This window comes from Serinus canaria, chromosome 1A, assembly GCF_022539315.1.
Source record: "Serinus canaria isolate serCan28SL12 chromosome 1A, serCan2020, whole genome shotgun sequence".
In the NCBI taxonomy this organism is placed as follows: Eukaryota; Metazoa; Chordata; class Aves; order Passeriformes; family Fringillidae; genus Serinus; species Serinus canaria.
This window is the reverse complement of record NC_066314.1, coordinates 56,366,725-56,387,111: the sequence shown is the minus strand read 5'-3', so window position 1 is coordinate 56,387,111 and position 20,387 is coordinate 56,366,725. Positions and strand designations below refer to the sequence as shown.

Below are 20,387 nucleotides of genomic sequence, written 5' to 3'. Positions count from 1 at the left end.
GCTAAGCACTTTGAAATGCAAAAGCTGTTAAGTGTAGCCTGCTTTCAAACAAGCTGGCTCTCAGAACTGCAATTTTCTTCAAAGGAAATTGCTTGGGTTTTCTTCACCTAAGCATCCATGTAAGAAAGCAAGCTGATAGAATGCTTGCTCACTGAAGAAAAAGATTCCACCTGCTTCTATTAATTAATAACAATATGAACAGCAAAAGCATGAATGGCAACCACAGCATTTGCACACCTTTGTGTACAAAAGCTCTGCTTCAGCACAGCGGTGTCACACACAGCTGTTAAGCTCAGGATTGCCCATTTCTCATGCAAGAGTCTAAATTCTTGCTTACTGTGTTTGCTCTTCCACCTGAATCTAGTAGCTCTAGAGATGGAAAGAACTTAGGAAATGCTTGCAGGTGAGCAGTAGTATCTGATTTCTATAGGTTACAGCCATTGGCACGAACACAGGACACTCACTAGAGTTCAAAGGGGTCCTTTGAACACTGAGAAGCCAAGAACATGGAAAGGATGTCAGGAAAGGAAGAAACCATTTACTCACCACAGTCATGTAATGGAGCATGCGTCCATCCACCTTCCCCTCATCAAACTGAGTCTTATACTGGGGCAGGCCAATGTCATCCAGCCACCCTAGGGCAGGACAGACACTCCTGTCAGAGTGGCAGCCACGTTACCCAGCAGCACTCACTGTTCCCATGCCCAGTGCCCCAAAGCAGCCACGATTAAGGACCCCTATCCAAAGGCACTGCTTCAGCATGCAGTAAAATCTTACTGGTAACCCAGTGGTAATCCAGTTTTCCATGGTTGTTCTCCTCCTCAGATCCCAGTGCCTGCAGAGCAAGCTGGAGCTTCTTCCTATGCAAAGGGTGCTTTATCCCAAGCTCCTGTGAAAGGAAGCAAAGCAGTAAATCTAGAGACAATATTGTTTTATTTCTTCCTCTGCTGAGTGACAAAGGGTCACACTTTCACAGCATTGCTGGTGACCTGGCAGGTGCATTTTCTTTTTGCTGAATTTCAGTGTTGTTTTAGCAGACATTCAGCACTAGGGAAAGGCCCACTTACCGGGGTGGGTGAGTTTCACAGTGTGGTAGATTAATTTCAAGGAGTGGTGGATTCTAAACTGCATTAAAATGTTGGCCACAATATTCTCATAGCAAGTAAAAAAAAATCCCACAATATAATAAAAATGTTAGCATTCCAAAAAAAAAACTTGCTGGGATTAATTCATCCTCTTCCACTTAGTTAGGTAAAGTTAAAATAATTATTTAGTTAAGAGTATAGGAATGTCCTAGGAATTACTGAAATTCATTAATGCTTCCAAATGCTCAACATTATTCCCCAGTTTAGTTGCAAGTGTAGCCATTGCAGGATCTCTTTAATCCCATTTCCCTTTCAGGAGTGCCTGCTGGTTAATGTTACCTCTGACAACACTATTACAAGCCATTATGTTCATAATACACTTCTCTTATTCCAGTTGTAGTGTAACTACCCAATTGAGAAAACAGGCTTACTGTTTGGTGAAGAGAGTGATTTTTTTAAAAGCTGAAAATTCAAACTGCATCAAATACTATGGATTAAAAGTGTAAATTGAATCAATTTCTTCTGTGTTTCTCATTTTTAAAAACAGACAAGCAATTCTGCAACAATTAAAGACAGAGACTGATCAACCTGTGTGTAACAAATCCTCATTCCTCTTTGTGTAAAATGGACAGAAAACACAATCAGAACAAAACAGCACCTTTTTACACCCTTCTCACATAGGCATAAAATAACTGTAGCACATATGGGTGCTAATGAAGCAGAGCTACAAACCCATATGATAATGAGGCAGTCTCACATGCATATTTTTAGAGGGTGCTACAGTCAATTGATGTGTCCCTGCTTAATGAAGTTAAATCATGTATTTTTAATTATTAGCTTCATTACAGAGCATTAAATTTCTACAAAGCTTCAGCTAAAAAGAAATGGATTTGGCATCACTGCAGGGTGAAAACTCATCTAGTTTACATTTTTATACCAGGTGCACTTTACAGACCTGATTTACATGCACAGGTATGGTGATTTTTTTTTTTTTTTAACCTTTATTTGAAAGGACTGTTTCTGTTATTCCTCACCTTTTCCAGATCCTGCTGAGAAGCCTGCAGAAGTGTTTGCCCAGACAATATCCAGTGCCTGCCGTTATTGATGTAGGAGCCAAGCCCTTGGTCCTGGAGCCAGTTGCAAACCTGCTCCTTGGTCCACTTTGCGAATGGCATGTCCAGCTCACTGTGGGAGATATTACCCAAAACAAACTGATAAATCCTGTGCTTCCAGTCTCCTGTTCTCATAAATAATAACAAAGCCAAAAGCTAAGCCTAATTTACATCTTGTGGGAGCTGGGACAACCTCTGAGGGAGAACCATCAGCACGATGCAGTGCTGGGCACTGCTGATCTGTTGCCACTGTCACAGTAAACACAGCCTCCTATAATGCTACTGAAAAGAGCCACCTCTGCTGCCCAGCATGGCTGCAGCTCTGGAGTGAGACTGGAATGTTTCACTTTTTCCTTTAATCCCTGGAAGTGCAGCAGGAAAGGCACAGAAGAAGTATCTGTCACTGCCACATGAGGGCTCACATGTTGCCTCACGGCCCCATCCTGCGAAGGTGAGAGCTCAGCAGCAGGACCCCACCACCCAGCCCACCTCAGCCCTGCAGGGACCCTCTCTCAGAGAAGCAGGCAGCCTGGATCTGCCTGGTTTTGCCCAGTCAGAAGAGAGGATGTTTCATTTTGCACTGCCCTCCTGCTCTGAGCCCTGTGCTCGCAGGGATCCCAGCACTGACGCTGGCTGCACTGGGGTCACCTGTGGGACTGGCCCAGGTCCCGAGACCAGCCCAGCCGGGGCCCTGCGGTTGCTCTCGTCCCTCCTCTTTTGAACTCTGTCTCGGACATGTCCTCTGGGTTGAAGGTGGTGGACTGACTCCTTTTAAGCCTGAAGAAAGAAAGAAATCACATTCACATTTGGCAAAGGAAAAGGCTGCTACCACTGCAACCAACACAGGCAAGATCTCCCCAGGGCTTGCAGCTCCTCTTCTACCTGTCCCCAGCCCACTGTTATCTCTACAAATACCACACGGGCTCCTGCTCTTGGGATATTAAACCATGGAGCCATACCCTGGCAGGGGAGAAAGGAAGGTGTGTCCCCAGCAAAACCCTGCCCAAGCCCTAGCTGTGGAAAATGGTCATCTCTCATCTTTTACTTACCTTCCAAACAACTTCTTGATTCCCCTGGCCTTTTTCCTGGAATCTGGAGAAGGTGGTGTCATCTGCAAACTATCTGCTTCTTTTGGGCGAGGGGGCAAGCCAGCCAGATCCAAGTGGTCTGCAGATCCCTTCTCTGTTTCAGCTGTTAGAAAACAAAAGTTTTGTCAAGACCCTCTTGTGAAGGACTGTACAGACATGCTCCTGACCTTGGGAATGACTCCTGCTAAATTACTGACAGCCACCATGTCAAGAAAATGGGGTAAAGAGGGATGGGAAAATCCATGAGAAACGCCACATGTTCCTCCAAGGCAATGCTCTGCTTCAGTTAAGTGCCTTGCACCCAAGGTGGGAAAATCCACCTCATGAATCAAGCAGGGAATTAAATCCCAAATTTACTCTTCCTCAGGGAGTGCTCCTACAGTGCTTTCACAGACAGAGCCAAGGCATGTGGGTGCCCAGAAACAATTCAGTGCAGTGGCAGGGAACTAAACCAGGAGTCCCCAAAGCACAGAAAGCCAGGTAACTTCCCTGCAGATATCCTTTCCAACAACCTGTAGTATTTCATTCACTGGCCAGGAAATTCCAGCAACAAAACTCCTGCCCCAGAAGGAGGGCCCTCTTCCCCTCATTTCTTCAAACTATGAAATATTTTGTTCCTCCTCAGAGGAACACCATGGAGTTTAGGCTCTGTCTGAACTGTATATTCTTGGTGAACAAAACATCTCTGATCAGAGACTCTCAACATTACCACCCATCCTAAAAACTTTAAATCCTTGATCTGTAGTTGTTTTCCATGACAACAAACCTGAGTGCTCTTGTCCCCAAAGGGGAAGTTGCCACAAAAGCTAAACTGTTAAAGGAAAAGACAATTTAAACATAATTTTAAAAGAAAACTAACAGAATTGCAGTATCTACTAGACTACATAAGCAGAGATGTGCTAGCAAGTGCCAGATAGCTGAATAAAACTACCACATAGAGTTTATGCCAGTTGCTTGCTGGGGAAGAGTGAGAGCACTAGCTTGTTCAGCTGAAGAAGCTGTGGCAAGGCAGTCAGGCCTGGAATGATTTGCAGCATCTTTTAATATAGCTCTGTAATTGAATGACCATCACTTGTGTTTGAAATGGACTTTCAGACTTCCAGGAGAAAAGTAAACGATGCATCAAGGCAGACCTTATATTGCTGGGACATGTGGTCTCAAGCCACAGAGTTAATGCTGAGATGGCCACAAAAGGGCCATGACCAGCAACAAACTGCAGGCTTTGCCAGTGTATCCGTCTGCTGGGCAAACTTTACATGGTTCAGCCAGAACACCTCTGAACATGTCCCATTTTCCACCTTGTCAAAGCTTGCAGTGAAACAACAAGGTCACACAAAAGATCATTTCCAGGCACTTTAGTTTGGCCACTATCCCGCACAGGGATCCTGCCGCTGACAGAGACAGCACTAACATTGAACCAGGCTGTGACATTTGTGGGTTTTGCTTTACTTGTAGAAGGTAAAGTGAAAAAATCCAAAACCGTGGAAATGGCATTCTAGAGGGAGAACACCAGGACAAGGTTGGGTGCATTAGTAGCAGAGATTTGTGGGAATTGCGCTGTTTGCTCCTCACACCTGGCTCCTTTTCATGCACTGACACAACCCTGTAGAACAGGTAACATTTAGGGGGCCATGTGAGAAAAAGAGAGGGTCCAGAGCACTTGGTCTCTTTGCCACCCCATGTGGCTGTACCACCATCCCATTGACACAGCTCTGCTTCCTAAGGCAGGTCTCACCTGTCCTTGCCAGAACCACCCAGGGAATGCTCACATTACAAGACTGGTTCTTATTTGCTGTGTGAATGGCTCCTTCCCCATCTACCCCAATTACTTCTCATTTGTTTTACTGTACCATAAACACAACTACATCTAGAAGATGAATTACACATGCTTTCCCTCAAAACTCCCTTAAATGAATGCCTGGGAAATACAGCTCATTCCCTACTTCACCACCCTTTAAACTCTTCCAGTGGAGCCAGGACAGGTGGCAGCACATAGGTAACTACTAAGCATCACCAGTTCTCACCTGGTACCTCGGTCTGTGTAACTTTGTGCTCAGAGTTACAGCAAAAGTCTCTGCAAATTGACCCGCAATCTCTCATTAGTAGCAGCTACTCAGGAACAGCACAGCTGACTTTTAGCAGAGGGCAGATGTTACGTTAAAACTCCTTTTAGTGATGGGCAGAAGCTCTGATGCAGAGCTCTGGTGCCTGGTTTGGGAAATGTGTGGCCACAGGCAGCTGTTAGCAGCAGTCAGGGCACAGGGCTGGCATGGGCAGACATGCAGGATTACTGTACCTAAAGTAGGTGCACTGGCACTTCGACTGCGATCTTCAGATATCCACACAAGGCACAAACCCACACGCAGCACAACGGGAGAGAACACGCAGAGGCACAAGGTCAAACACAATTCAAAACTCACAGCGACGCAGTAGGGACAAAAGGAGGGAGGGACGGGAGACACAAGCGCCACACAAATGCTGAATTCACAAGGGATTAGGATCCCACGTCACTGGGAAACTCCCTTTCCCAACAAAGGAGTGGAGTAGAGCTCTGTGGTGGGAGGGAAAAATAGCACTGCAGTCACTTCGGTGCAAGGAGGTCATCTGCTTCAGGACCCATTGCTCCTGTGAAGTGGCAAATTCCTGGACAGCAGCTTTACAGATGAGGGCACTGAAATCTGGATAACATAAGTAACTTACTCAAAGTCACAGCACCTCATTTACATGGCCCATCTTCCACTCCTCTATGACAGCCACAAGTACTGCACTTTGTTAGACAAATCAATTTCAGGACAACACAGGAGATTACACAAAAGCAAAGATGAAATAAACCAAAGCAAAGAGTTTAACCCTCAGAACAGACTGTACATCTATTCCAAGTAAGCTAGCAAGTTCCCAGGCTGTATGTCACAGGCAAATATGGGCAGTATATCATCAATGTGTAGGTATGTTATTTGTTTTGAACAAAAATCTAAAATTCTCTTGGAGTTAGTAACAAAGTAGAAGCTATCCCCCTTCAGGCTTCTGAAATAGAGAGCTAAATTCCTGAATCTCATGCAAGAGAAAAACAAAAACCTAAGATGTCTGGCAGTAGATCTGATGCAGGGATTCACTGGATGCTTGAACTGGATCAGTGGAAAGACTGCTAGAGCAGAGCAGTAAATGTAAGTAGAATTCCAATTAGTGGCAACAGTGACTTCTGCATTAAGCAGAACATTTTGTTTATTTCTTCATCATATGCAAATGTCACCAAATGACAATACCAAAATAACACCCCCACCAACACTACAGGTAAAAAAATCAACATGAGCTTGAATGACTTGCCAATCCTGTTCCTGTTGTCACCACTTCTTCTGCAAGGCTGCTTAAGTACAAAAAAACAAAAAAGAGAAAGACTGAGTCCTGCTGTCCTATTTCTGTATATCTAAAAAATCTTGTGAAAGATAAACCAAAGATAGACCCAGGGGAAAAAAACTCCAAAAATCCCATGTGTGAACAACTGCCAGACAGCATTTCATAGAGCAGCAAGACCCTACAAGGTCCATGGCAAGATACCACAACAGAGTCTGAACCACATCAAATACTTCCTCACATCAGTCATTTTCTTTCCTTGCTGTTTGATATTTTCCAAACATTCGACTATCACAAGTGCCACCAAGTCACAGGGAGACTAAGGCTTGCTTTCCTGCTTCTTAAAGCAGTTACAGCTATTGTTCAGATTCAAATGCACAGAATCTGAAATCTGAATGCAGAGTCAGGGTACCTACCCAGATTGGGGGCGCTTGCAGTCCTCTTGTTATTTTTTATCTTGAAAAAGCCTCGTCCAAAGGAAGATCTGGCCTTGCGGGTGCCAAAACTGTCCTCATCACCTGTGCCACCGTGAGAAGGGGGCTTGGGAGGGAGGGTTGCAAAATTATTGCCTTCCACAGGAGGTTTAACCTGCTTGAAATTGGGAAATAAAGAGTCAATATAAGGGAATTGCAGAAGGCCTTTTGAGAGCCTGCAAAGTGACTGCTGGCCGGTAATCTTGGAGGTCCTCCTCATCTGTCACTACAAGAATACAGAATGCAAAAACCATAATGAAAAACATAAACAAGATCTTAATTTGAATATGTTGTCCTGGTTTGGGATGGGATGGAGTTAACTTTTTCTTAGTTCAACACTGTGTACTGGTTTGGTGCTGTGTTTTGGATTTAGTAGGGAATAATGTGAATAACACTGGGGTGTTTGGGTTGTTGCTGAGCCCTGAGTCAAGCACTTTTCATTTTCCCATGCTCTGTCAGCAAGGAAGTGCACAAGAAGCTGGGATGCAGCATGTCCAGGATACTGACCTGAACTACTAAAGAATTTTTCCACACCACAGAATTCCATGGCCAGTATATAAACTGGGGGGGTTACTGGGAAGGGGAGCCAACCATATTTTGGAGATGGGCTAGATATTGGTCAGTGGGGGATGAGCAATAGTATTGTGAGGCATCACTTGTCTTTTTTGGGTTTTCTCTCTCTCTTCCTATTTTTTTTTTTTTCCAATTATTAAACTGTTCATATCTCAACCCCTGAGTTCCATCTTTTTTTTGTTGATTCTCCTCCCCATCCCACTGGGTCAGGGAGGGGGACCAGCTGTGGGGTCCTTTGCTGTCAGCTGGGATTAAACCCTGACATATGTTCAGGATCCAGGATTACTATCACTACCTGCTAAGAGTAAATTGTGTTCTTTAAGATATTCCTTAATTTCTGTAAGGCTGACTTAAAAGTATGGACAAGATGAAAATAGAGTCCTGCAAGGCTCTGAACTTCTCCAGCTTTCCAGGGTCTCTGTCTCCCCCACTGGCAGCTGTAGGGGCAGTAAGTGGGAAGCAGAGAGACAACACCCCACAGTACTTTGGTTCTCTACCAAGTGTCAGAGAGCTCTTTCTGTCACTGCTCTGCAATTTCTTAATTAATGGATTAATTGACTGTGTCTACTGCCAAAGCAAAGAGGAAATTTCAGATCAAGCAAGGAATATAAATGCCAAGAGAGATATCAGACACTCCAGTTAGCCAACTTAAAGCAGTATTTTAACCTTGCCAGCTGTTTCACTATCTCTTTAAAAGGAGGAAGCAAAACCATTTACAGCCCAAATATAATCCTTAGGCTTTTGCTGAATCAATACAGAATTCATCCTGTGAGTGATGTCTGAAGTCTGTCACCTCTGCTCAGGTGTTCCTAGAGGTAAGAACTGCAAGATGTAGCCTTAAGGTACCACTGACTGACTGTTCTGCAATGACAGGCTTTTCAGAAACACACTTGCTACTTACAGAAAACAACTGAGAAACCCAAAGGTTTTTAAAGATACACTAATCAAAGATAATTACAGAGTCAGTAAAATGCTTAATGCTTTGCTAATTATCTAGTGGGGGAAAAACATTAGCTCAGCTGGCAACCTCATGCTCAATCAGACTGGAAGACAATCCATATGTGAGGAGGCAAGGAGGTGCTGAGCACTGAGCAATGCCACTGATAGTGACAGCCACCAGAGACTCCTCCCTGTCCTGTCTGCAGGACTTCCATTCCCCCTCTGGAACTGCATGTGGCAATTCCACACCTCCCAGCCTGCCAGCACCTGCTCTCTGCCCCTGATTCTCCAAGGACACACATCACTACACACACACATTACCTCTGCTGGCTTCTGTGCACAGTCTCTGTCCTGTTTGGAAAAGATTAAGGCATTTTAAAAGTCATGGTTTATAGCCAGTATTCAATTCATTATGATTACCCCCAGTTAAGTTCTGACAGAAATACCCTTCCCTGACTGTTCCTTTCCCCCAAAATAAATCTCTTCAGAGCTGTATTTCACACAGATTAAGCCTTGCTTGCTTTGAGGTCAGTGAGCTGACATGGAAATAGAGTTGCTTTGGTTCACTTTGTGAAGGATTAGCTGTGCACATGATTAGTGACACACAGAATATTAAGGCACTCACAGGCAGAGCTGCCTGAGGGGACCCAGAGCAGGAACCAGACAGGGTAGAAGCCATGTAGATAAAACATCCACAACCTCTATTCCTGTCTGTCCAAACAAACAAAAAACCAAAGACCCCCAACCCATGAACTCCAGCTCTTATCAGGTTCTGGTGACATTTTCAGTCCTGTCAGCCTGCCCCCTACACTGCAAGGCACAGGAGGTATCAGGGAATTCAGGAGCTTCCTGGAGTTCAGACTGTCACTAAAGAGTACCTGAACTGCACTGATTTGATAGCATTGCTAGAGATTAGCTGCTTTTGGTCACTTCCACAGAAACCTAAACTGAAGCTATCCCCAGACATCCAACAGCTCAGTATTTTGTTTCTGACTACCTAAAACATACAGTCAACACAGAGTGTATTTTACAGTGCATTAATTACATGGCCTGCCAAAATTATTCACCTTAAACACAGGTAGGAAGTGGTGCAAGGAGTTATTTTTTCCCTTGTCTTAAATCAGAAAGGCATATCCAGTAAAAAAAATTCCTTTCTCATTCTCTGGGCAAAAACACAGCAGGAGAGTCTCAGGTGAAAGCCTCATACAAACAGGGGAAAAAAAAATCACCTGTGTTTTCAAGGACAGCTTTTCTTCTTTAATAGAATATGGAAGATGTCACATATGTGTGACCACTGCCAACACAAGCCACAAGGAGCCTGTTCTGACTCAAAATTTCTCAGAAGGCAACACAACACCCACAGGGTCAAAACAGAGATGTCACACCTATGTGCAAGGAGGTGGGAGGAAGTAAGAGACCAAACCTACCACTTCAAATGCCTCTTTCCTCAAACTGCTCAGACTGCTGGACTTCTGCAGTGTGGAAATTCTGAAACAATAACATAAAAACCAAGCTCAGTTATTAGAATTAAACTTGCTAAGAGAAAGACACTCAAAGGAGTCAGCTTTAAAGACAGCATTATAATACATGATGAGATATGCCAAACCAAATGATATTTTGAATTAAGATGCAGTAATCAGTGCAGTAAATTCAGTAATCAGAGCCCATGCAATTTAATGAGATACTGTAAGAACTTTGACACTGGAATAACTGCTGCTTTACGGAATATGGATATGTGGCAGTAATGAAAATTATTTTCTCATTGAAGTCAGCTGATCACCTTCCCCCCGCTACCAAAAGAAAAAAGCAAATCATGTGTTCATGCACTGTGGAAAACTACAGATTTCAAAGTATATTGACAGTCTACCACCAAATTAGAAATGCTTTACAGTGTAACAGGAAGTACCATGTGCCCAGAAAAAGCATTGGAAAATAATGATCATGAAAGCATGGGACATAAGCAGAAATCTACCATCACAAAATGTCATCTTGGCTAAAATTAACAGACCTATTTACATATGTATGTAAAATAAGGGGGATGCTTTGTGGGGGTTCAAGTTGACCATCCCATTTAAATATGTCCCCTGGACAGATTTGATATTTGCACTTACACTGGACTATCACACAGATGAGTTTCAGGGGAGGAACCTGTTGATCTTCCTTCACTGTAAAGCAAAAAAGATATAAAAAAGGCTGAGACAGAAATCCTATGATCTCAACCTGCTTTAATTCTGTTTTCACTTCAGCTCTCATGGTACCAACACACGGCAAATTTTCCCTGCTATGGTTGCAAGTCTTGTAAAAGATAAAGGACAAAGGTGAGCTCAGGAGCCTCAGGAAAGACAACTCTCACTGTAAGATCGTGACAATACTGAACTATTCAGCTTCAATAAATGCAGAGGTTCCAGCAGGGTCTGCAGCAGCACAAGGAGTGGAGGTCACCATCTCCTGGCCACCACTCGCAGTAGGGGGCACTTTGTTGCAGTTTAGTGCTTGCTTTGGATTTTGCCAAGAGGAGACACAGGTGAAATCCCTGCTGGTGATGGCTAGAGCTGCATGAGGAACATGCACAGCACAAACTGAGCAAAGCTGGGCTTCTGGATAGGACCCTTTCCTCAACTGGAACTGGAAAAATCACACATCAAATTGAGCTTGCACTGATGCTTCACATTGAGGTTGATGATTGTTTCAAGTCAACAACATCTCCTTGCCTCTGGATTCTTAGTGTTTGATACTTCTTAAGATAAAGCCAGGGATTTGGACCCAGAAGAAAAAAACCCAAGCACAGTCTTTGTTGAGCTGTGAGTGCTTTTCTGTACTCCCTGCAGTGCCAGTGCAGGTCTGCAGGGATTAGGTTTCCTCCCAGGACAAGTAGGGTGCAGGATTAGAAATGCTGATGAAAGGTAACAACCACTCCTCACCCAGCAGCTGCCACTGGTTCCAAGCACAGGGATCCCTGGGTGCCACAGCTCAGCCACAGCCCCAGGCTGCAGGCACACATCCCTTGGGTTTCCTCCCCTCCTCGGGTTAGAGCTGGAAGCCCTTTTGTTATGGCAGTGCCTTACAACCCTCTTTAGCAGCTGTGGAAAATGTCTGAGCACAAATCACCAGGGCTGGCAGAGCCAGCCAGACTTCCATGATGCAAACATAGACAAAAATAATGATTCTATGGCCTTCATACATGAGATCAGATTCCCTCTCCTTCTGTTCATTCCTTGTGAAGCAGCTGGTACAGACCATGAGTGCTGCTACAGCAGCAACTAAACCAGCCCTTGCTTACGCAGGATTTAATCAAGGCACTTCAGGAACATTAGCTTGGTTTGCTGCAGCTAGCCAAGGGACTCCTAGCTGTGTTTACCTGGCTAATTCAGTGACTGACAGATTATTGCTCTCCTTAAATGTCATAGAATATTGGATTTACAATTGAAAAATTCATGGAACCCATAATACCTCATTTCACTTGCAGGATCTGGCCTAGGGTGTGTTTTCAGTCTCTCTGCAACAGCTTCTGAGCTCTTGGATGCTGATGGAAAGGAAGGGATTGAAATCTGTAAAATGCTTGTGTGGATCTGTAAGGAATTCTGAAAAGAAGGAAGAATATGTGTTACAATCTTCTGAGCTGAAATAAGGCAATCATAAATGAAAAAAGAGCAACAGATAAACCATGAAGAAAAGGATCTGAAACAAGGTTTCAAAAGTGATTTTTTCCTTATTCTAACAGAATGATTTACTCCTTGAAAGATGGCACTGCAGATAAAACATGAATCATTGCACAGCTAAGCTACAGCATAGACAAAAATCTCACAAGTCTCCCAAGGCTGCCTGCTAAATCTGTCTCAACCACAGACACCATGAAGGGCAGTCCACTTTTCAGATTTAATCCTGTCCTCAGACACTCAGAGAAAAAAGCTGCTAAACATTTAATTTAATTTAATTACATTTTCTTCATAGTGGGTTCTTGCTGTTTAGGTAGTCAAGACCCTGCTCTGACTCAGAGTTTAGAGAAGAGATCTATAGTTTTTGTACTGGAAAATCTGATTGTAAAAATCAGAGATTGAACCACAACCTATGTATCATTTAACCTGAGTGGATGCAATTATGATTGCATCCTCTTAAATATGAAAATATATATTTAGTAAGTCCCAACACATTTACTTCAGGTATGTGCCAAAGTATATGTAGCTCCTAAAACAGCTACATTTGATAACAAAAATAATTTCTATGACAAATAGGAAAAGTAATTTAGATTTGTTCTCATGATAAATACATCTATTTCTGTCTCCTGATCCCATTTGAGGATTAAGAAAAATAAGTTTAATTGAAATTCCTCAGCAGCTTTCACAAGAAAACTACTTTCCTCAAAAGGATATGAGACATTACAAAAAACTGTGAAACCCAGAAAATAATCTTTTCAGAAATTTGAGTTTTGCCATCTGCAATATGAATCCAGCACAAGCAGTGTTTTCAAGGAATGATGGTACAAAATAAAGCAAAAAAACCCCAAACCAACCTACCTCTTCATGAATGTTCACGTTGAACTCATCATGGATTGGAGATGCTGTTACTGGGGTTGGGGATGGGCTCTTCTCTGGGTCGGTCAGACTTGGTGTGTCCAATAAACCCGTGGATACAGACCCGGAATTCAAGTCTTCACTTTCAGTTTCCTTGCCTGAAGGGAGAGAATATGGAAACTTGTTGGTTTTACAACCCTTGCTCCCATACAAGTTGCGGCCAGCGTGCTCATTTATGGGCCAAAAACTGGAAGGATTTGATTGCTGGGGTTTTTAGGTGAAAGTGAACCGCAGCCAAGTGTCACTTCCCAATTCAACCTTCACAACACAGCAGGGTTGGAACAGAGGGAGGTCAAAAAGCCCAGCAAACACCCTCAGGGCATTTAGTGCCATCAGTTTCAACAAGCTGAATAAATTGGAGGACTTCTTTCCTGTCCTGGAATTTTGTTCTAAATACTTTGTTTCCCTTATTTACTATGGAAAAATGCAGCCCACTGCTCTGAGTCCATCACCAGCCTGGAAGAGACCACATCAGGTCTGCAGCCTGCCACAAACAGAGTATGTCTCATTTAGGTAGTGCTGAAGCCCACATCAGTGTTGGCATCCTCTGCTCCTTCCACGCTGGATGCTCCTGAACTGCCTCAGTGCTAGCAAAAGGCTTGGACTGGTTGTGAAAGACAACCAATACTTTCTAAAAGGTGAGCAGAAATCCAGTGTTTGCTGCCAAAGACCTGAGGCAAGCACAAACCAAAGGCCATTGAGGGCAAAAACCTCTCTCGCCCATTTGTCACTGCCTGAAATCTCTGTCCATGCTCTATGAAGTGACCATGGAGCAGAGCTCCCAGAGAATCAAGGTCTGTTCTAACACCCTCCTGTAGCTAAGGCACAGTACTGCAAGAAAGGGCAATACTTATTTAAAAATTGCTCCCCCTCCAACACTCAGCATGGTATGAACCCAACACAAAAAAACCACATATTTTGCTTCCTCACTTTTGTTGGACTGTTGAAAATCCCCTCTGAAGGGGCCTGGAAACCCCCACCAGTCTTAAAATATATGGAATGTTGTGATACAGATATAGCTTCTGCTTCAGTCACATGGTTAAGCTCACCACAACACACCTGGAGCTTAAATGACAGTAGAGTTGCCTTTTTTGTTTGTTTGTTTGTTTTTTGGTTGTACAATACCTTTTTTACCTTGAGCCAGTATCACCATGTCTTGGACTTTCTTGTACCTATTCAGAGATTGCCGAAGCTCTTCTATCTTCCGATCCTAAAATAAAAGGAAATTGTGACTATGCTTCCTCTCCCAGAAATAAGAAGTACAAATACTAGATCCTTTAGTTTAACTGGCTGTGAGACTAAAATAAATGGGAAGTGTGGATGGGACAGGACTCAGAATGCTGAGAGGCTTTGAAATATCAAAAGTTGTATTTAGCAAAAACTATAATCTGGTTAATCACCAGAACTGTCCCAGCCTTGAAAGTGGATTTCAGCTCCCTTATTAAGTCAAAGGTAGAGCATAATAAATTTGCCATGTACAAAGGATTTAGAACTTTGGTGATCAAAAGGAAACATCCTACAAAATGCACATGCATATGAAAGCATAAAAACCATGTATGAAAATAATTCTTACTTCACAGAAAAGCCCTTTTGGAAATGCAGCCTGTGATCTGGCACTTGTATGGAGATCTTTACATTTGCAGAACACAGTGTAAATTAACCACACTGAACTCAAGAGTGTAAGGACTCTGAACAAATCTTGTGCACATGCACAGAGCTCATAAATGCTCATAGCCCCTGAAAGGCACTGCAGTGCTTCTGATTGTAGAAAATCATCGACTTGTACAAATCTGATCTTTATGATTGCAGAAATTCACTGATTCTTACAAATCTGATCTTTATGACTGCAGCAAATCATGGATGCTTACAAATCTGGTTTTTAGTTGAATTGTGAAAAGCTCACACGTGAAGGTTTTCTTAGAGATTTAAATCAACCTGATGAATGATCACTGAAAAAATAATGACTTTTCTACCTTCTCTTCATTTGCTGCCATTAGAGATTCTACCGCCTTCTTCATTTTCTGTACCTCTATATCTAAAAACACAATACAGATCTCCAAGTCAATTTAAATAAGACAGTGTAAGGAAGAAAGAAAACAAAAAAAATCTAGAAGCAACTCAGTAATATCTGAAAATAGACTGACATGGTTACAGACAAAACATACACCACTTAAATTCTTTTTTACAGGCAAACACAAAGAAGGAAGGTATTTTTCTTCAAAACCTCTGCTCTGACATTTTTATCAAGGAAATTATGAAATCCAGGAAATTTTCTTCCTTCCCCCCACCCCTCTCCAAGCCTTACAAGAATAGAGTAAAACAACTGCTTGATTTTCACTATCTCCATCTTTAAAATAACCAAATACCTGCAAAACAAGAAGTTCAAAATAAACAATATCCTACATTTGGAATGCAACAAAACACATTCTCAGTACAACAGTCAATGACCACCCCAAATAGCATCTCTCAAATCCACTCAACAAAGGCAGGGGATGAATGGATGTGATGAAGGAAGCATCGTGCAGTGATGCTCAGCCCTAATCCAGCATGGATGGAGCAATGAGGAGGGCACAGTGGAATGACACAAGTGTTTGTGATGAGCAGTCATGCTGGAATATTACATGGCAGTTCAGGCCTGGGAAGGGTTCCTAATGCAGACAACAGTGCTTCATCTATAATCCTTATTTACCAAGAAATATAAATACATGGGAACATGTATGTTCTGGAGGTGTTCTGGGCTAGGAATTCAAAAAGAATGGAAATAATCTCCATTTTTCCTAAAGACTACCTTGCATGAATGAGGTACAAGTCAAATTTCACTACAAATGTAGGCAGGTAGCCAAACTGACAGGCAAAAAAGCCCTGTTTCAACTTCCTAAAAATTCATGGAAAGCAAACAGAGCAGGAAAAACATTCTCCTCCTTAATGAAACACAAGAAGAAAAGAGGTAGCCTGGCTGGCTTTCTAGATGAAAGACATTTAGACACATCGGGCTAAACCAGCACCTGATCCAGTTCCAGTGATTTTCCCTCAGCTATGCTGGTTGAAAATCTGGTCTGCTGGATTGCAACTGCATCTCACTGAGAGGCAATTGCTTTGTGAGCCTTCCTGAGACCCAATCTTCCTTTATCTGTATGATTTTCTTCAGAAAACTTTGTGTTTCAAGTGTGATGCACTCACCCTTGTTCTCCAGTTTTACTGTAAGTGTAACTAAGGGTTATAGATGATGCAACCTAACAATGTTTGTTAAAGCAGTTTTGCAAACACATGCAGAAAGCTATTCTGGAAAGCACTTCTGGAATGCAAATGCTCGTGGAAGGACATCAGGAACCTTACTTTTATCTTTGAGCTTCTTTTTACAATTTTCATCTGTGCAGGGAAAACCCATTGGATTGGAAATTAGCATGAAGGTTATCACATGAAATAACTTTTAAGACATTATTGATACTTTATGAGTCAACTCTTCCTCACTTCATTCAGCTAATGAGGCAGATAATTTATTATCTGGAAACAACATTTCTTAATATCAGTCCAAGGCAGATAAAACATGTTTCATCACAGCAAGAGATCTTCTGCTGAGCTACACTGAAAACCATAAAGCTGAGGACCAGAGGGTAATGAGAGTTCAAGTAGTTCCCCAGGGAAAAAAAGCCCTATATAAGTAGTCATGAATGCAATGAAGTACAGACCCTGTTCACATTTAAATGTTCTTTTAAAAAAATGGAATCACAGTTCATTGTGATCACTTTTAGTGATCTTAGGCAGTGGTTCTGAAAACACCATTTCATGAAATAAAATGTGACAATCTACACACAGCATATTCCTCCTCAGGTCAGGGGAGAACACTAATCTCTTGTGCATTTCTTTTTCTAAAAAACGTACTTTAAAAGCACAATTTTAAAGTCAGCAACAACTATCAGTAAGATATATTTAGAATTGAAATTGCATTAGGTCAAAAAAGTCTGTGGAAAATTGCTGTGATGCTTTAAAAATTTCTGGTTTTAAGTAAGTCCTCAATCTAAGATTCCCATAAATAAATACTAATAGTTTCTTCTTTACAAGCCAATAAAAGAATTACCCAGCATGTAAAATTATTCAAGCCTAATTAAGGTTTAGACTTAATGAGCACACAAATCCAGAATCAATCCTTGATTTCACCTACTTACAGCTAGGTCCATATCATACTTTGGTCTGTAGTATGGCTTTTCCCCTTCCTTACCAGGAAGTTTCCCTTTCAACACCAGGTTTTTGGAGCATTTGTAGAAATTACTTTAAAAATTTCTCAGCCAGTATAAACTGTATATTTTGAGGCCCCATGCAAGCCATGTAAGGAGCTAATTAGGGATTTTTTCGGTCTTGTTTAAATTTGACCAAGACCTTGCTCTGACAGAAAGTTTGGCACTTGCATCATCAACACCCTCTAAATATGTTTCAAGAGGTAAACATCAAGACAAAGCTCAGGAAGATTCAGGCTTTTATCACTTATTTCTTGCACAAGGAAACATGACCTCAGATGAAGTGACTGAGGAGGACACGGTGACAGACTCTCCCTTTTTCTTACCTCTGTCCAGTATTTCAATCCCTTCTCCTTTCAGCTTGGAAACCAGTTTTTCGTGCAACCTTTTCACCTCGGCTTCCTTCTGCTCCAGTTTGTCTTTCAGAGCTGACAGCTCATCCTGTAAAGACACAGAGCCACTCAGTGGCAGCTTCCACAGGCAGCTGAGCTGTTTCCACAATCCCCTCCTAGGAAGCACAGTGGACAGGTCCTCAGCTGGTGGAAGTGACTGAGGGCCCCTGACATTTAACACTGCCTGAGGGTGCACCAAAGAGACTCTTAACATCCCAATAGACTTCTGAGCCCACAATAGAGCAAAATCAGGGGGTCTGTGGTCTGAAATTGCTGGTCTTGTGTATAATTGGAAAAAAACTTCACATCAAAATTTAAAGATGAAAGAGCAAAGTGGGGGGAAAAACCAAACAGTTCTTTTATTTGTTTAACCTTGCAGAGATAGAAAAAAATGCAGGTGAAAAGGCTGAATGCTAACATTTCCATACATTTTTTGATATTTATGGGGCATGTTGCATGTTCAAAGTTGAACAATTCCGAAATTGTGCTTATACCAGGCTGAGGACAGTTTCAGAAATCACCAGTGCTTCTATGGAAAAAAAAATCAATCACAACACCAGCAAGCACATGGACACATACTGGAAAGCAGCTCAGACAAAAAATTGGTGGTACCTCTGCCACAGTCTGGGTTTGCTGATCAAGCATGAGGAAAGAACGCTTGGAGCTGAGATGCTTGGGAGTAAGACAGATGGTGTTTGGGGGAGTTGGGGTGTGTTAGAAAAATGCTGTCAAGTTTTAACTTAGATCTAACCATCTGCAGTAGCAAGTGACTGGCACAGATCCATGCATTTAACTTTTTAAAATTTGAGTAATATATTTCTTTGATGTCCGAGGATATCTTGTGCAACAACATCATCAAGACAGGACCCCTCACTGCAACTGTACCCAACACTGAAAATTTAATTTGTTCCGTTTGTAAACAAAGCAAAGCAAGGCAAGACTCATCATTTTGGCACTTACAGCTTCGAAATGACATTTCAAACCTTAATGGAATAAACCAAACTAGAATACTGTGGCTTAGATATTTTCCTAAGCTACCCTCAGATGATCTGTTGCAAATAAATAGGGATGTCTGCAACCCAAACTACGGCCCAGCTACAGAATTTCCTTAAATTGGTTCCTGTTTGCTCTAAAGCATCATTAAAAAAAATAGACAATCTTAAAATTGTCAAGAAATCAAACTTTTTCCACAACAGTGACTGGGGAATAACTACAATTCTCCAGTGCTCCAAGTTGGCACAGATTATGATGGGATTTCTGCCAGTGTAGGATCCATGCTACTCCAAAACAAGATCATTTCTTGGTCACTTGAGAAGCTGCTGTTATACCCACAGGCAACTAGAGCTGCATGTGGTTGTCAATGTGCATTTCTTTTCCTGAATTAGAAGTATGATATTCAAATTTACATCTGGGAGAGCGGACAATATAAAAGAATGACTATTTCCCAGATACTTTTCATGAATAGATTTTCTCTAAAAGGGTGATAAAAAGTTCTGTTTGAATAATGGATGTAAGCTACAGACGAGGAAATCTTCCCTTGGAAGGGGGAGTGATTTTAACCCAAGTCTAATGCCATCATGCGTAACCTATGCAAGGTTCAGAGCAGGAAAATCCTCTCCACTGCAATAGAAAAGCTGTTTATAAGGAATACCTGCATAAAGAGCTTTCCACATCTAAGGAGGAAGGGCACACTGCATATCAACACACAGCAATTAATGAAGAACAGAGCATGACAGCACAATGCAGGACAGACCAGTAAAGGGTGGAACACGAAGGATTCAAAAGAGGCCAAGCATTACCCAGAAACTACCACACCTTTAGCATCTGGCTTTTTTGCTCCATCCGCTGCTTTTCATACTGCATCTGACCCACTTTGATTTTCATGCTAGAAAGTTTGGCCATTAAAGACTGGTAACAGAGACAGAGGAGTGAGAGGAAACTAAAGGTAGAAAAGAGACAATGCTAAATGGCAAAGAGAAGTAAGACAATTAGAGAAACAGGCTGCTAGAAGTACTTAGGTGAATGCTTTTGCTTCAGAAGTGGTTTGTTTTTAGAACATTTAGGAGAAAATAAATGCTGGTTTTAACCTGTGGCATACACCTTACATACTGCAACTGGTATTTCTTGACACACATGCGAAACAAAGGCCTAAACAAGTAATCAATTTATTGTGAACAGCAGGGTATGTTACCCTTCATAAAAAACAATGCTCAAACTGAAAACCCCAGCATGGCTGTTTAGGAATAGCCACTGCTGCTAAATGAGAATCATGAAACCCCAGGACTTAAGTGTGCTCAGGATTTTGCAGGGTGCAGGCAAGGATTAGGGAAAAGAATGAACTCCTAAAGCCTGATTTACACCTATCCCTGCCTCTTCCCCTCAGCCTCACTTACTTTGGTTGTTTTCAGTTTTTTCTCATACTGGAGTCTTTCATTGTCCATCTCTCCCACCCTCAACCGCAATTCATTTATTTCCTGGATCAAATCCTGAGTGGAGGGAAAAAGACAACCAGAAACAACAAAGAACTTCAGTAAACAAACCAGAAGAATAACTATGACTGTAACAACA

General features: G+C 42.2%; 1 protein-coding gene across 17 annotated transcripts in view; it reads right to left on the bottom strand.

Moving 5' to 3' along the window:
• The window catches only part of PPFIBP1 (PPFIA binding protein 1), a 104,897-nt gene that overhangs the window by 7,440 nt on the left and 77,070 nt on the right, over window positions 1-20,387 (bottom strand). For 10 of the 17 annotated variants that reach the window (XM_030238203.2, XM_050970213.1, XM_050970210.1 and 7 more), the window contains 17 exons: window positions 20,213-20,305; window positions 17,754-17,868; window positions 16,529-16,561; window positions 15,166-15,227; window positions 14,318-14,402; window positions 13,136-13,290; window positions 12,072-12,202; window positions 10,733-10,786; window positions 10,049-10,109; window positions 8,943-8,972; window positions 7,053-7,227; window positions 5,582-5,614; window positions 3,247-3,388; window positions 2,846-2,974; window positions 2,120-2,270; window positions 778-889; window positions 547-635 (listed from right to left, as the gene is read on the bottom strand). In XM_030238203.2, the coding sequence (XP_030094063.1) occupies window positions 547-635; window positions 778-889; window positions 2,120-2,270; window positions 2,846-2,974; window positions 3,247-3,388; window positions 5,582-5,614; window positions 7,053-7,227; window positions 8,943-8,972; window positions 10,049-10,109; window positions 10,733-10,786; window positions 12,072-12,202; window positions 13,136-13,290; window positions 14,318-14,402; window positions 15,166-15,227; window positions 16,529-16,561; window positions 17,754-17,868; window positions 20,213-20,305 (1,650 nt within the window). The remainder of the gene's footprint in view (window positions 1-546; window positions 636-777; window positions 890-2,119; window positions 2,271-2,845; window positions 2,975-3,246; window positions 3,389-5,581; window positions 5,615-7,052; window positions 7,228-8,942; window positions 8,973-10,048; window positions 10,110-10,732; window positions 10,787-12,071; window positions 12,203-13,135; window positions 13,291-14,317; window positions 14,403-15,165; window positions 15,228-16,528; window positions 16,562-17,753; window positions 17,869-20,212; window positions 20,306-20,387) is intronic. The other 7 variants (XM_030238206.2, XM_030238207.2, XM_030238208.2 and 4 more) reach the window with 7 other exon arrangements.